Source organism: Antechinus flavipes, chromosome 3, assembly GCF_016432865.1.
Source record: "Antechinus flavipes isolate AdamAnt ecotype Samford, QLD, Australia chromosome 3, AdamAnt_v2, whole genome shotgun sequence".
Lineage (NCBI taxonomy): Eukaryota > Metazoa > Chordata > Mammalia > Dasyuromorphia > Dasyuridae > Antechinus > Antechinus flavipes.
In genome coordinates, this window is record NC_067400.1 from 250721822 (window position 1) to 250737346 (window position 15525).

Below are 15525 nucleotides of genomic sequence, written 5' to 3' on the forward strand. Positions count from 1 at the left end.
AGGGTCACAGAACTATTAATCATTTGAGATCAGATTTGAGCTTAGTTCTTTTTGTAACACTTTATCCATGCTGTATACATTTGTTTCCTAGAAAAAGAGACTTCTCTTTTCGTGTTGACATAAATGTTATGGCTTTAAAATATATATTTAAGAATGTCTTTTGTGACACGTTTATTGCCTGTCTTTTTCCTTCCCTCTCTCCCACACAACAGAGTAAAATAGTTCGTGTTCTGAACCTTTGGCAAAAAAATGGAGTGTTCAAAATTGAAATTATTCAGCCTCTTTTGGACATGGCAGCAGGAGCTACTAGTGCTGCCTCAGTGCCGGAAAATGTTGCTAATAATGAAGGTATGATAATCTGAAATGTTAACCTATGAATTTAGTTAATCCAGTGATTTTTGTGAAGTTTATAACTTTGGGTCATGTTCAAGAATGTGGGATTTTGGCTTTTTATTTTATTTTGTAATATAATTTGATAACTATAAATGATTCATATATATTTGGGAAATTCTTCCATACTTCAATTCTTAATTTTTAGATAACTGAGTATGCAATAATTAATACTCTTAACAGTCTTATTAAAATAAAAACTAGTTATTTTTATTTGTTCTTGCATAAATCTAAAATTCCATAGTTTATTATATTATATAGCTCTTTCTTTTTAATAGAGAAAATGAAATGTTTGGGTCAGAGGGAATGCAGTTGTTGAGGACTAATACAGTTCTTCAAGAAAGGTAAAATTTTAAGTACTGTGACTTACATTATGGTTTTCTATTGTAGGTTCACCTCCACCCCCAATAAAAGTTTCTTCTGAACCTCCACAAGTCACTACAAATTCAGTACCAACTATGCCACAGTTGCCAAGCTCTGATGCTTTTGCAGCAGTGGCCCAGTTATTTCAGACAACCCAAGGACAACAGGTAAGCTCACTCACATTGAAGCATATGAAAAAAATACATCAGTGGTAAAGGTCATTGTAATTTAACAAAAAAAAAAATTTAATAAATACTATGTGCAAGGCACTATGTCAAGGGAAAAATATAAAAAAGCCATCTTAGATTGGTGAGGGTTGTTAGTGATGCAGTTTTGTTGAGAGAGTCACATTTATAGGAACACTAGCTAATAGAATATGTATGAAAATAAATTAAGGAGTACCAATTGATTTATTACCTTTTTCCCCTTACACTTTGATTTAAGAGAGCACAAAACTTTTGCTATTTGACTTTCTACTTTTACTGTACACTCTTTCCCCATGCAAAACTATTATGTAAAAAACTTATCAAGAAAAAACATAGAATCTTATTTAGTTCCCCTACCTGTATTAATTTGTCTCACTATTCATTGTATTTCTTAATAATGCTTTTTTATACTATGCACCTACCAGAATATAGCTTATTGAATTTCTCATTTGTTAAGCTTCAGCAAATTCTTCAAACTTTCCAACAACCTTCAAAACCCCAGTCTCCAGCCATTGATAATTCTGTGATGGCTCAGGTTCAAGCTATAACAGCTCAGTTGAAGACTACAACGACACAACCACCTGAACAAAAAGCTTCCTTTCCCCAACCTGAGCAAAAAACTACATTTGATAAGGTAGGCCATTTCCCTTAACTTTTCAATCAGCTCTCATTGTTTGAGCTATTGAATCCCATTGCCCACAGAAATTTATTATTATTTTCATAGGCTGGTTTCTTTCTACTACTAAGCAGCCTTCTGTATCATCTTCCATTATTCTGTATGCACAATTACAGAATAATTTTAGTAATTGTAAGCTCAAAATCTGATTGGAAGGGCAAATCTGCTCCCCCAAAACATCCTATTAGTGCATTCCAAAAGTGCATATAAATAACTTTTATCACAGATTTAGTTTGCTTGTTTTTATTATAGGAATTCTTGATATAGCTATTTTCAGAAATACTGAACTAACAACTTTTGTTTGGAAATATGTGCTCCTTCTAAGTATATTTAATCTCAATTTCATTTTATTGTTTTAATTTCAGAAGAAAATATTAATTCTATTACACACAATGATATTAGAAGTTATATCACAATGGAAATATGTCTTGCATGATTTTACATATAACATGAATATTATATTGATTGCTTTCTCAGTGGGTAGGGAGACTAGAGGAAAGGAAAGAATTCTGAACTCAAAATTAAAAAAAAAAGGAATCATTATATATTTTTTTAAAAGTTACATAGTTTATTAGCTAAGATCAAAAATTACTCCAAAAGGAAGTTGATTCAGTTAAGTATAGCTGTACACATAATATGGTAATTTTGTTGGTATTCACATAATAGGAGTATAATAAACAGGATCAAGTGTATAATCTTTGTGAGGATTATCTCTTGTAGAATAGTTTATTTTAATAAATTTTCATTAATTGTGTGATGATTCATTTTTAAACCAGAAAATGTTTCTATTACATATTGTCATATTATCTTTACGGAAAGAATGTTTTTATTTGAGAAAGAAGATGAAAGTGATTATCTGGGAAAGAACTAATTTTCAAACTATTTTTCCAGAAAATGTTGATAATTTGATTTTGTAATGTTAATACATATATGTCATTCTTTAGTGGCCCTCAAAAAACCTCCATGTAATACTAATATCTTGGGATATAATTATTTAAAATTTCTTGGCCCTTGTGGTGAACAGATTCCATTTTGAAACTAGCAGGGTTAACTGTGTTTTGTTCCTTAAATCTTATTTTAATACCACATAATATAATTTCTTTATTTAGACATGCAAAGTAAGTACATAAGCTAAATTAATCTTATTTTGTGTTTTAAAAATTCTTTTTTGAATTTCTTACTAATTTTGAAATTAGCTATTTTGTTACCAAAAGATTTGATTTTGAAATGTACTTTAAAAATGCATGTGTGTAGATGATATTTTATTTTATATTTCTGTGTTCCAAGGTAAGCTTTTATTTTAAAAACATGTAAAATAGTATTATATTACTCTTAATATGAGACAAACATTGGATCTTTTTTTTTTTAAGGAAGCATTGAAAAATAATTATTTTTTTCCAGAAGTTATTAGATAGATTTGATTATGATGATGAGCCAGAAGCTGCCGAAGAATCAAAGAAAGAAGATTCTTCTGTTTCTCCGTCTCTTCCTCAGCCTCCATTGTAAGTGATTAAGACTAAATTAAAAAATGGCAAAGGGAAGAATAGTATTATTTAGAAGTCTGAAATATGGCTAATTTCTCCATATAAGCATATAAAGTCATTATTTCATTATCTTTTGCTGTTAATTATTAAATTTTAACACATAAAATTTAATGTAGGTTAATGTCAGCGACATATTTTAAATAGTACCTGCTATGTAGATGCAGGGCAACACGAATAGATGATATTTACATATGTGTAAGGATTACAAAGGGCCATAAATAACTATATTGAATCCTCAACTCTAAGAGGTAGATACTAGAATCAAACTCAAGAGATGAAGTGACTTAACTTTTGGTTACAGAGCTACTCTGTGAAGGGGAACAGGTTACTTTTCCCTCTAGATCAGTCTTGAGTCTCAAGTTTCAGCACCCTTTTCATTATACCATAATGCCTTAATGCAGAAAAATTAAGAAATTGTTTATATTGATTACTATTCACAGATAGACAAGATCTTAAGAAACTATTTGTCCAAATCCTACAATTTCCTTGCTATGGTTCTTGGGCTTCTCTAAACAGCTTTCTCTTTTTCTTTCTAGTGGATTTCCAGGAGATGGCATGCAACAGTCAGCATATTCACAGCTTCCAAGTATAGATCCTTATCAGCAGAGAATGTTGGGAGTACAACAGGATCCAATACACCACCAGGTAGAAATGACCCACACATTTTAAATTTAGGTCTACTGAGACATGTTCTCAGTATGTATGGAGAATATGTAATGTATTACATTACATTACATACATAAGACTAAGACATAGTCTTAATAACAAAGTATAAATTAGAAATATTAAAAAAAGGATTCTTTTCTGAGGGTAAATTTTGATAAATTGAGTGTTGAACATCATTAAGGAAAAATAAATTAAAAAAAAAAAGCTTTCTTCAATTAACCTCAAAATTCTTTAAAATTAGGATTCTTAATCTGGAGTCTGAACTGATTTTAAAAAGCATTTTAATAAGTACTTTTTTAGTATAACTGCTTTCCTTTGCAATCTCTGTGTTTTATTTTATACAATTTAAAAACATTCTCACTAGGGCTCCATAACGCAAAAATTGCTTTTAAAAAAAAAGTTTTTATGGAGAGCATTACCTCTCCCTCCCATTGAATAATTTTTTGAAAAAGAAAACTTTCATAATAAATTTATGTAGTCCAGCAAAGAGATATATATACAACCAAAAAATTCATCAATCTTTAGTGTGGTTATAGTTATATATTTTTATTAGATCCTGAGTATGTCTTGGTAAATAACATTCACAAATTTCTTTGTTAACTCCCCTGGAATGTGTTTTTCTAGTAATATTATTATTTATTCCTGTCCAACTCTTTGTGATTTGATTTGGGATTTTCTTGGTAAAAATTTTGAGGTGATATGCCATTTCCTTCTGCAGCTCATTTTACAGATGAGGGAACTGAGGCAAATTAGAGTTAAGTAACTTGTTCATACAGCTAGTGTCTGAGACCAGATTTGAACTTTGATCTTCCTGATGTCCTTGCTCAACATCCATTGCGCCACCTACCTGCCTGCTGCTGGAATTCTAATTACATATGTATATTTAATATTCCACTACTTTGCTGAATTTGTTTCAGTTCTTTTGGTTGACTTTTAAAGTAACTCATTTAATATACAAAAATAATTTTTGTTTCTTCTTTGTCCATGTTTATTTCATTTATTTTACTCTAGCATTTTTAGAAAATATGTTGGATAGTGGGATGGTGGTTAATAGCTATTCTTTATCTTTGATCTAATTTAAAAGGTCTTTTAATTTTTCTCCATTACATATAAGGTTTGCTCTTGGTTTTAGATAATTAACTATATTCATTATTATACTAAGGAAATATGCAGTTATTTCCATTTTTTAGATTTTAAACAGAAAGGAATTATTTTATTTTGTCAGAATCCCTTTTAGAATTATTGTTATAACCATATGGTTTTTATTATTAATATTTTTATTGTATTTGTCACTTATGCTGAACCAACTCAGTTTTTTTGATACAAATTCAGTCCAGTCACAGTGTATAATCTTTCTAATATGTTGCAACCTTTTGTAAATATTCAGTTTAAAAAATTAAAATTTTGCATCTATGTTCATTAAGAATGTTTAGTCCATCGTTTTTTTTCTCTTTATTTTTTTCTGGTTTAGTGTCTTGTTCAGGTATCCGTGATATAAAGAGAATAGAAGGGTGCTTTTTTTCCTGTAATTTTAAACAGTTTCTATAATACTGAAAGAATTTTTTTTTAATCCTTGAGCTTTTTTCTTGATAAATTGTTCCCAACTTCTACAAAAGCCTTTTCTAGTCCCCAATCTTATCTTCTTTATGAGAGAACCTCCTGTATATATCTTGTTTGTACATGGTTGTTTGCTGTAGTTACCTCCATTAGTCTAGTAGATACATAATAAATACTTAGTAACCTAATCCTTGTAGCATCTGAAGTGACTTTTGTGATTTCATTGTTGAAAAGTAAAAGAAGTTCCTTTAGAGATCTTTACTCTAGACTCAGGAATATTTGGTTTTAAAGGAATTGAAGTGGATAGTGTATCTCTTTCATGAATTGTTTTATGTTTTAATGTAATCATTTTGTGGAACCTTAAAAATCTTTTCCCTTATTGAAATAAAAGTTCATGGCTTGAGGAGGTGGGGGCATTTTGTTCTATTGGTTTATCTATTATAAGGCTTAGAATTCTTTAGCTGAAAGCTTTTAAGTTTTAATAAACAATTGATTGTTAAACTTAAGAGTTAAAGCTTTCCCCTACATAATTGTATGATAAAAATCAAAAAGTAAGACCATCTAGAAATTATTAGAAATCTGTGTATTTTATTATGCTAATCCCAGGATAAATACAAGAACCTAGTTTGAGAGAGGCTTCAAAAATTTTATTTAACTAAATATATTTTCTTGTCTAGATCATAGCTTGTCCTAGTTCATCTAGAGTAGTGATTCTTGATTTGAGATCCAAGAACTTCATTTCTTTTTTAATATTTAATTATCATTGATTTTCTTTGTAGTCCTATATATTTAAGTATTTAAAAACATGGTTCTGAGAAGGACTCCATAAGCTTCATGAGATTTCCAAAGGAGTTCATCACACAACAGTCCATGACACCAAAACCTATAAAATGTAGGGCTGAAAATTTGAAAGGAAAATTAATTTCAGGGACTTTCATCTTGCACTAATGGATTTTTCTGATTCTTTTCTAACAATTTCCACTAATAAATATTCAGGAGTAATAAAAATAGTTTTAGGTTCAAGTGATGCTACTAGAGATTATATTAAAAGTTAATTAAAGATCAAAAACAGATACATGCTTATGTTTTACTTCTATTATACTTTTTTTTATTTAATTGCAATTATGTTATTCAAAACACTGAAAGTTATCATTAGTTAGTAGCTATTATTATGCACCTATTATTTCCAGGAAGTTTTATAAGCCTAGGGTAAGAATGTTATCAAGAATAAGATGTCTTTTATAAAGTATGTGAAATTCTTTCTGTAATCTAGATTTAATACAATCTGATTATACAGAGAATAACTTTTGGTTTCTCTAAATTATTTATGGCAACAAACATTAAAAAAGGAATTTGATCTATCTCTCTCTTTTTTTTTTTAAGGTCCCACTTCCTCCTAATGGACAAATGCCAGGTTTTGGACTACTTCCTACACCTCCATTTCCTCCTATGGCTCAGCCTGTGATTCCTCCAGCACCACCAGTGCAACAACCTTACCAAACTTCATTCCAGGCACAAAATGAACCACACATGCAGAAAGTACATCAACAGGTGAAAAATCATTCCAAATAATTAAGTAATAGAATTGTAAAATTTCATGCAAAATTTGCTTTTTTGGAGATTCTGCCCTTTGAATATGTAACTGTATTTTTACTAATTGCCAAGCATTGTTTAGAGCCATTATTCAATTCAGTTTCAAAAAGCTTTGAAATTTTAATTATAGTGAAAAATTAATGCTGCTATGAACTAACTATAATAAGTTCTTCAACTCAGGGTAGAAATGGACTTAGATGTCATTCTTGAAATTCTTTATTTTCTAAATTCTACTCATATGTGCTTTAAAAATGAATTAAAAGAATGGTTTCAGTATTTTTTGATAATAACAAAATATGTTGAAATACACTGACATAACCCTCTGTTAAATTGTGACTTTAATGATGTGATAGCATATAGCAGAAGAGTTTGTTCAAAATTGTTGACCTTAACTGATTCAGTCAAAGAGAAGTGTTTCAAGAAAAAAGATCTCTGGTCTGATGTATTGACTCCAACCTTTTGCTCATACAATTTTGTTCCCCTCATTTTAAGTTGGATTTTATTTATTTTAAAGGAAATGGAAGTGGAGCAGCCTTGTGTTCAAGAAACTAAGCGGCATGTCTCTGAAAACAGAAAGTCAAGATCTAGGTCAGCATCAAGGTGAGGGGAGTATAACATAATTTTCCAGGATTGAATACTTTGAAATGAGAAAATATTCAATCTGTTGCTTACATTTAGAATCACATTTTCCAGCACCAGCCCTAAAATCAGGAGAACCTGAGTTCAAATCTGATCACTTCATAGCTGTGTGATCCTGGGCAAGTCACTTAACCCCAATTGCCTCAGCAAAAAAAAAAAATTAAAAATCACATTTTCCAAACAGATTTCTTTTTGATACATTCTTGGAATACTGAATGTAAGTTTGCAAGACCATAATTAGGAAATATCTGGGAAGAGACATATGAGTTATTACAAAGCAAGGATAGACACCGCTTTCAAGAGTTATGAGTTGGGATTAGTGCTAGATACATGTCAAAGATTGAGAATGAGGATTTTTTGATGTGTTGGATATGGTGTACCTAATAGGAAAAGTATTTCTGTCAAACATATAATGAAGGAAGTTCATTGTGTTCATAAGATGTTAACAAGTGCTACCTGCAGCCTAGTCCCTGAAGGATTTAAAGCATTTGACTCATATATTCCTGGATTTATTGGAAGTAAGAAGAGAAGAGGATTGTTAATAATCAAATAGGAAGTCAGGCTTTCTCTCTCACTGGCTTTTTGTTCCAGGGAAATTCTTAAAGTAAAATTTAGCCTTGTGTCTTAGGTGACAAAATGTGAGTAATGTCCTTCTAGAAATGGTACTTGATTTATAATATTGGTTTCAGGTATAGGATATTGGTTTATTTCATCTACTGGAAAAAATTCTTAAGTCAAAAAAAAGTTATGGGTGTGTTTTAAATACAGGTCTCATGAAACATCTCAGATAGTTCCTTTTATGGATTTTAATTCTTGTGGAAGGTAAAAACAACTTTGTGGAACTATTGAATAGAAATAACACATTGACATTTATCTTTAACCGCTACTTTCCAAGGAACTCACAAGGATGTATATCTGACATGATGTCATTTTATGTCTGTAAGAAGTAGTTTGAAGGAGAATGGTAGAAACATGATTGGAAATTCAGATGTATTGGAAGATGACAATGTTGTCATGTGATAAACATTACCTTCAGTTCAAAGTAACCTAGGATTAAACTGCATGTCAAGGAAACAGTATAGCTTTGTAGTATGCAATGGGAAGCCAGGAAAGACTCAAATTGCATGCAAGTTTCCTTAGTTCTCTGTCCATTTTCAGTTTTTTGATTGGTTTGGGCTTTCCTTGTTCCCAAATAGCTCTCCCCGAACCCTCCTCCCAAACTCTTTGAGTAGTACTAATTTTGTAGGTATTCTATTTTTCCCTTTGAGTTACATGTAAAAGACCATCTATCTAAAAATATTGGTTCTTAAAGTGTTAAGTAAAAAGTGGTAACTTCATTGATAAATACTTTATTGGGTATATTGTGTGAGGAAGTGTCAAACTTGGAAATGGCAGTTATTACCTTTTATTAGTCATTTGAAATGTATCAGTTTATCTTCAAGAAACATGATAGGACATTGACTTGTAAAAATAGAGATTGAATTTGAAATGATTTTTAAAATGTCATGGAATTTTTAACAAACTTATTAATCAAGGTAATTTGACATGAATAATTCATGTCTCTTATAAGGTACAATGTATCACACTAGAAAATCACAGCATTAACTTCTTAAATTATACTGGTCAATAAAATTGAAAAAGAGGAGAAAAACTTTTGGAGTTAAAATAATGGAGCATATTAGTGAAAATAAATAGGTACCAAAAGTATATAGGATACTTTATATGCTTAACAAAATTGTATTTGATTTCTGGCTTAAAAAAAAAAACCGCTAAAATCAATAATGTATTCAATTTTTGATATATTTAATATATTAATAAACTTTAAAAAACTCATTGCTATCAAACTTTTATTCTTAACCATTTAGTTATATTGCCAAGCTTAAAACTCTTAAAAGCGAGAGAAAGAGAATTTATATGTGTTTATTCTGTTCTCTAATAAATATTAGGTCACCCAAAAGAAGGAGATCACGGTCTGGTTCTAGATCTCGAAGGTCCCGTCATAGACGTTCTCGTTCACGGTCCAGAGAGAGGCGCCGGCATTCTCCTCGATCCCGTTCCCAAGAAAGAAGAGAACGAGAGAGAGAACGAGAGCGCAGGCAAAAGGGGCTTCCTCAAATTAAGCCAGAAACTGCTAGTGGTAAGTCTTTCCAAACTTTCTGAAATTATCAAACTTTTTTTCTGTAGTTTTTTTTTTGTTGTTGTTGTTGAATTTGGAGTAAGTAGTTTGGTTTGAAAGTAGAAGGCATAAACAGCACAAAGTTTGTACTGTGACCATGCTTTCCATGGAACCTCCTCTATTAGCTTTATGCAATACAAAACCTCACAAATCTCAGTATATCATAATCTCTTATTTAAAGTTCTTTAAGTACTGTGAAACCATTTTTTCTTTCTCAGTAATAATTTTACCATCAGAAAGATAAAGAGGTTAGGGAATTGGGAATTGTTTCGTGGAAATGGTGGCACTTGACTTCATCTTTGAAGAAACAAAACCTTATCATGGATCCCTTTGGCAGTCTAAAACTTTTTTAAAATGCCTTTAAAATGCATAAAATAAAATATATAAGATTAGAAGGGAAATGTGTTGAAATAACAGTTACCAAAAAAACAGTGGCAGATTCCACATGAATTATATCACACATTTTTCAGTTTCCACAGTGTGCAAATTAGATACTTGTTTTTATGTATTAAAATGAAAGCATGAGGATTTGAAGAATAATAGGTTTTTATAAAAATTAGATATAGATAAGTTACTTTTTACTGTGATGTAATTCATTTGGAATTTGCCATTGTTTTATGGTTTGGAGTTAATATTAAAGGCTATAAATTTTGTTAATTAAAAAAGTTGTTTTGTGGCTTCCAACTTAGTTTTTGTATTTCTGGGCTGTTGGGAAACCAATTGGTTTTATTTTCTTCAAGTGTAGCTAACCAAATCTCAACATTAGTGCATCTTCTAGTAAATCTTGATTATCCTTTTTTAAAAATAAGTCTTCATTAAAGTTGATTATCTTACATTCGTAAACTGTGTGGAAGAGTGAAGTAATAAGCTGCATTGAGGCAAAATGAAAGTCATAGAGCACAGTTATTTAGAGATAAACTAGCTTCAGTGTATTGCCTATGATCAGTTGATAATATGAATAAAATATTGAGTTTCATAGTGACAGTGATTTCCCTCCCCAAAATTAACATTCTAATTAAGTGCACTCTTATTCATTGTGCTCTCTCACTTCTTTTCAAAATTTTATGTCCTTTTTTTCAAAGCTACCTGTTTTCGCGCATTTTCTCATGCCTGTTATAAAGTTGTTGTTTCAGCTTTGTAATTCTGTAGCGTGATTGTATAAATGACTTTGATAGAAATAGCTTCTACTTTTTAAATGAACCATATCTATTTTCTATCCAAATATTTTAAAATATGCTCTGAACATAATTATACAATAATTTATTGGTGTCATCTTTTTAAAAAAAATTCTACAACATTGATATTAAATTTCTAAATAATGAAATAATATAATTTTTGATATAAGAATAAAGTAGTATAGTTATTATTCTGTTAAGTAAATCTATCTTCAAAATATTTAAATATACTTTTATAAAATGAATTATTTGAAATACATAAGGGAAAATTGTTACTTAGGAATCTTACTGTGACTTATGTAAGGCAAATAATTACTCTCAAATTTCTTTGAGATAAATGTAAATATGTATCAGAAATATTTCGAATGAGACATAGGTGTGTTCTTTGCATATGTATTTGCAATCATTTTTTCTTCCAGTTTTTAAAATTATTATTTTCTTTTAAGTTTGTAGTACTACACTCTGGGTGGGACAGCTAGACAAAAGAACTACTCAGCAGGATGTTGCCAGTCTGTTAGAAGAGTTTGGCCCAATTGAATCAATTAATGTAAGTATTTTCCCCACCACTTAACGATTGATTATTTTGACAGATAAGATAGAAGAATTTTGTGATGGACAACGAAGAGATAAAACTGAGGTCTCCTGATTCGATTTTAGCATTTTTCTTATATAGCTATGCTTTTTTTTTTTTTTAATAATTATAATTTTTTATTGACAGAACACATGCTTGGGTAATTTTTTACAACATTATCCCTTGCACTCACTTTTGTTCCAGCTTATCCCCTCCCTCCCTCCATCCCCTTCCCCAGATGGCAAGTAGTCCTATATATGTTAAATATGTCACAGTATATCCTAGATACAATGTATGTGTGCAGAATCAAACAGTATAACTATGCTTCTTGAATGATATTGTATGGTTTGTTTTCATTTAAAGCTGAGTTCTAAAAAGGGAACCTTAAAAATAACTGTGCTTTGTATTAGTTTAGGAGGAAAAAATTCATTGCAGAGATGAATGTACAAATTTATCAAATACAATTAGAGATTATAGTATTAAAAGGGAGGGAAGATTTTATTTTGTTTCATTTTTTTAGTCTAAAATGCCAAGGGAAATTAGCAGGAGTAATGCCCCCAAATGAGAGCTGTTGAAGCACAGAATAAAAGGAAACATTGGCAAACCTAACAGATTTGAAAAGAAAGAGTGTGTATGTATTACACAGCACGTGATATGAAATAAAGATTTATTTTCATGGAGAACTCTTTTTTTTTTAATAATCTGCAGTATTTTTAGAAATGTCTTTTTAAAAAATGTTTATTAACTTTAATTGAGGGGAAAATGGCTTATAAAAACCAAATCCTTAACAGTAATTCATAGTATATAATATAATGAACTACTATTAATAGAGCAGTGCCTTTCCTCAACACACTAGAGTTACCTGAACATAAGGCATATGGACCTGGCATTTTCTAGTAGAAAGAGAAAAAAAGCCTGTACCAAAAGGGGAGGAAGAATAAGAGAGAAGGGGAGGAGCATAATAGATGTAGGCCTAGCCTGTGATCCTCTTCAGTTTAGGGGAATAAGTTTAGAATATAGCCCAAGTATCTCTTTTCTTATGGAAGAGAAAACAAAAAGATAAAAACAATTTTGAGAAGCTAATCCTCCTACTCCCCAACCAAAAGGGAAAAGCATGAAAACATTTGTTTATTGACTTAACTGTAGAGAAAAGACTTAAGAGATAAATCTCAGCAACTAAAAGGTAAAAGAAAGGAGAAGTATCAGGTTCATAGATTCATGGATATAAATTTGAATTCAACTCCATTTCAGTCACCTCCCCCAACTTCAATATTCCCAGATATTACAGTTCCTCAATTTCTGTAACTTCATCCACAAAAATGAGCTTAATAAAAACACATACCTCTGAAGACTGTTGTGAGATTCAAAGGAGATAACATATGTGAAATGTTTTGCAAATCTTAAAACTATAAATGTTGCTTAATATAATTCTCAAATTCAGGCTTTTCCAAGGTCATGTAGTTAGCTTGCCAAAAGGAAGATCAGGCACCAAACTCCAGAAGCCTTACACTTAACTATTTCCGGTTGTACCAGGATCACATCTTCCAGTCACATATTTTCCTGCTCTTAACACCCCAGATAGTACTCAGCTCCACTCAGAAAGGTTGAAAATTCATTGTTACTTTTGAAAACGAGTTAAGAAGGCCTTTGTGCTTCTGAAGGGAGTCTAATTCTATTACGCTTATCACTCAGTGTTATCCACATGATTGATTGGGGAAATAGTATTATATCTAGAAGATCCTACTCTTTTTGCTCTGCAATTCTGTGTCCCATTTGAGTATCCATTTTCATATATATAGGTGATGAAGGGACAGATTATATCAGCTATGGAATTTTACTAAAATAGTAATTAAAATGGAATATTCATTGATAAGAATGCATATAACATAAGAAATCAAATTCCAAATTACTGCACAGTATTATTTAGTGTCCTGTAGATAAATTTAAGCTCATTGTTATGATACATATCTTTACTATTTATATTTATGATTGTTTTTGTTGTATATTTTGAAACAGATGATACCTCCTAGGGGGTGTGCCTATATTGTAATGGTCCACAGACAAGATGCTTACCGTGCCCTTCAGAAACTGAGCCGTGGCAACTACAAAGTCAACCAGAAATCTATAAAGGTACAAATTTGGTGAAAATGTGTATTGGAGTCCGTTTTTAAACCTTCACATTAAATTTATTCTTTCATTACTTTTTTTAAATTGACATTTGAAATGTTTACCCAAGATGTCACAAGAGACTTTGTCTCAATTTGCCACTTTCCGCTAAGGTGCTTAGTAGCTGCACTTTCTCTCTGAGGGCAAAAAGTGTGAAAAATCCCTTGAAATGACTTTTCTCCCGGAATAGAATAAAGTATGGAAAAGCATTCTCCCTAGAGAAACAGAGACTGTCTCAGTCCCTGTGCTAAGGGTAGAAAAGTGATCTGAAAGACTAATGCTTCTCCTTACGCTTTCTGGGAGCTGTAGTGTCCTCTTTCTGGGCCTATAGTTAATCCTTATTTATCTCTAGTGCAAGTCTGCATGCTATAACTCCTCCCCTTTTCTATTCTTATGTGCACATGTACTCATTATTTGTTCCTTTCTAGATCATAGTCTCACCCAATGATTGCTTTTGATTTAAACTTATAAAAATAGAGTTTTAAATCTTAACATCAATTTTAATTTCCCCTTACCTTTCCCTGTCTTTTTTTTTTTCCCTATGAAATAGATTGCCTGGGCCTTAAATAAAGGAATAAAAGCAGATTATAAACAATATTGGGATGTGGAACTAGGTGTTACTTATATACCATGGGACAAAGTCAAACCTGAAGACCTCGAAAGTTTTTGTGAAGGTGGAATGCTGGACAATGAAACACTTAATCCTGGTAAGGCAAAATATAATTTAACTTTGAATTACTCTTATAGGTAATTAATAGGCATGTCAGTTAAAATGTACCATCCTTTTTTGTTTAAGTAGGAAATATCCTGTGAGTTGTTATTCCATAAGTAGAAGTGGAAATAATCACACTATTTCTAGTATCCTTCATGACCTGTAATATGTGATATGATTGGTAGAAGTTAAATAGGTCTTGGCCCCAGGCTTATGCATATATTTTAACACATTACTTCCTAAGCCTTTTCATTGAGTTTGCAATTGTAGATGAGTAAATGTCTGGCAGCTTATTAATATAGAGCAGGGGTTGGCAAACTTCTGCTGCCCTGCAGCTACTATTTTTGTATGGCCCAAAAGCTAAAATTGGCTTTTACATTTCAAAGTAAAACATAATTTTATTTTAAACTATAAAAGCCATTCTTAGTTAACAGGTGGGGCAGCTAGGTAGCACAGTGGATAGAATGCTGGGCCTGAAGGAAGGAAAACCTAAGTTCACATATAATAACTGATACTAGCTATATGACTGGACAAGTAACTTAACTGTATTTGCCTCAGTTTCCTCATCTGTAAAGTGAAGTAATGAAAGAAATGGTAAAACAGTGCAGTATCTGCCAAGAAAACCCTAAATCTGTTTACAAGCAATTGATTACAACTGAACAACAAAAAATAAGAGGAAGTAACAAAAAAAAACAAAAAAAAAAAAACCAAAAAACAGACTGGCCAACCTCTGGCATAGAATGTAAGGGATTTCAGTTGATCACCAAGTATTTGTTAAGTTCCTACTACTGCCAATCACTGTATTAGGTCTGCGCCTATGGGTAACAGTAAATAAACTATTTCTACTGGTACGACTTGTGTTCAGTGTATGCCCACTGATAAGTAATTGAATTTTATCACTGAAGTCTTTTTTTAAAGGTAAAGTTATCCAACCAAAGATCATCTATATTTGAAATATATTTTTCACACAAAATGTCTACTGAGAATGGTCTTGCTTATCTGTACACACTTAATAAGAAGATGAGGCTAATTAATATAATCTAAAATCATTAACTATATACACAGTATAATTTTGAGTCTATTCTATTCTG

The 15525-nt window shown here is 31.1% G+C and overlaps 1 protein-coding gene across 5 annotated transcripts in view; it reads left to right on the forward strand.

Annotated features, from left to right (window-relative positions):
* The window catches only part of SCAF4 (SR-related CTD associated factor 4), a 96538-nt gene that overhangs the window by 51499 nt on the left and 29514 nt on the right, over positions 1-15525 (forward strand). For 2 of the 5 annotated variants that reach the window (XM_051984879.1, XM_051984882.1), the window contains exons 5-15: positions 213-348; positions 781-920; positions 1417-1593; positions 3037-3137; positions 3716-3824; positions 6786-6953; positions 7510-7595; positions 9581-9771; positions 11432-11532; positions 13573-13686; positions 14273-14429. In XM_051984879.1, coding sequence (XP_051840839.1) covers positions 213-348; positions 781-920; positions 1417-1593; positions 3037-3137; positions 3716-3824; positions 6786-6953; positions 7510-7595; positions 9581-9771; positions 11432-11532; positions 13573-13686; positions 14273-14429 — 1480 coding nt within the window. The remainder of the gene's footprint in view (positions 1-212; positions 349-780; positions 921-1416; positions 1594-3036; positions 3138-3715; positions 3825-6785; positions 6954-7509; positions 7596-9580; positions 9772-11431; positions 11533-13572; positions 13687-14272; positions 14430-15525) is intronic. The other 3 variants (XM_051984881.1, XM_051984880.1, XM_051984883.1) reach the window with 3 other exon arrangements.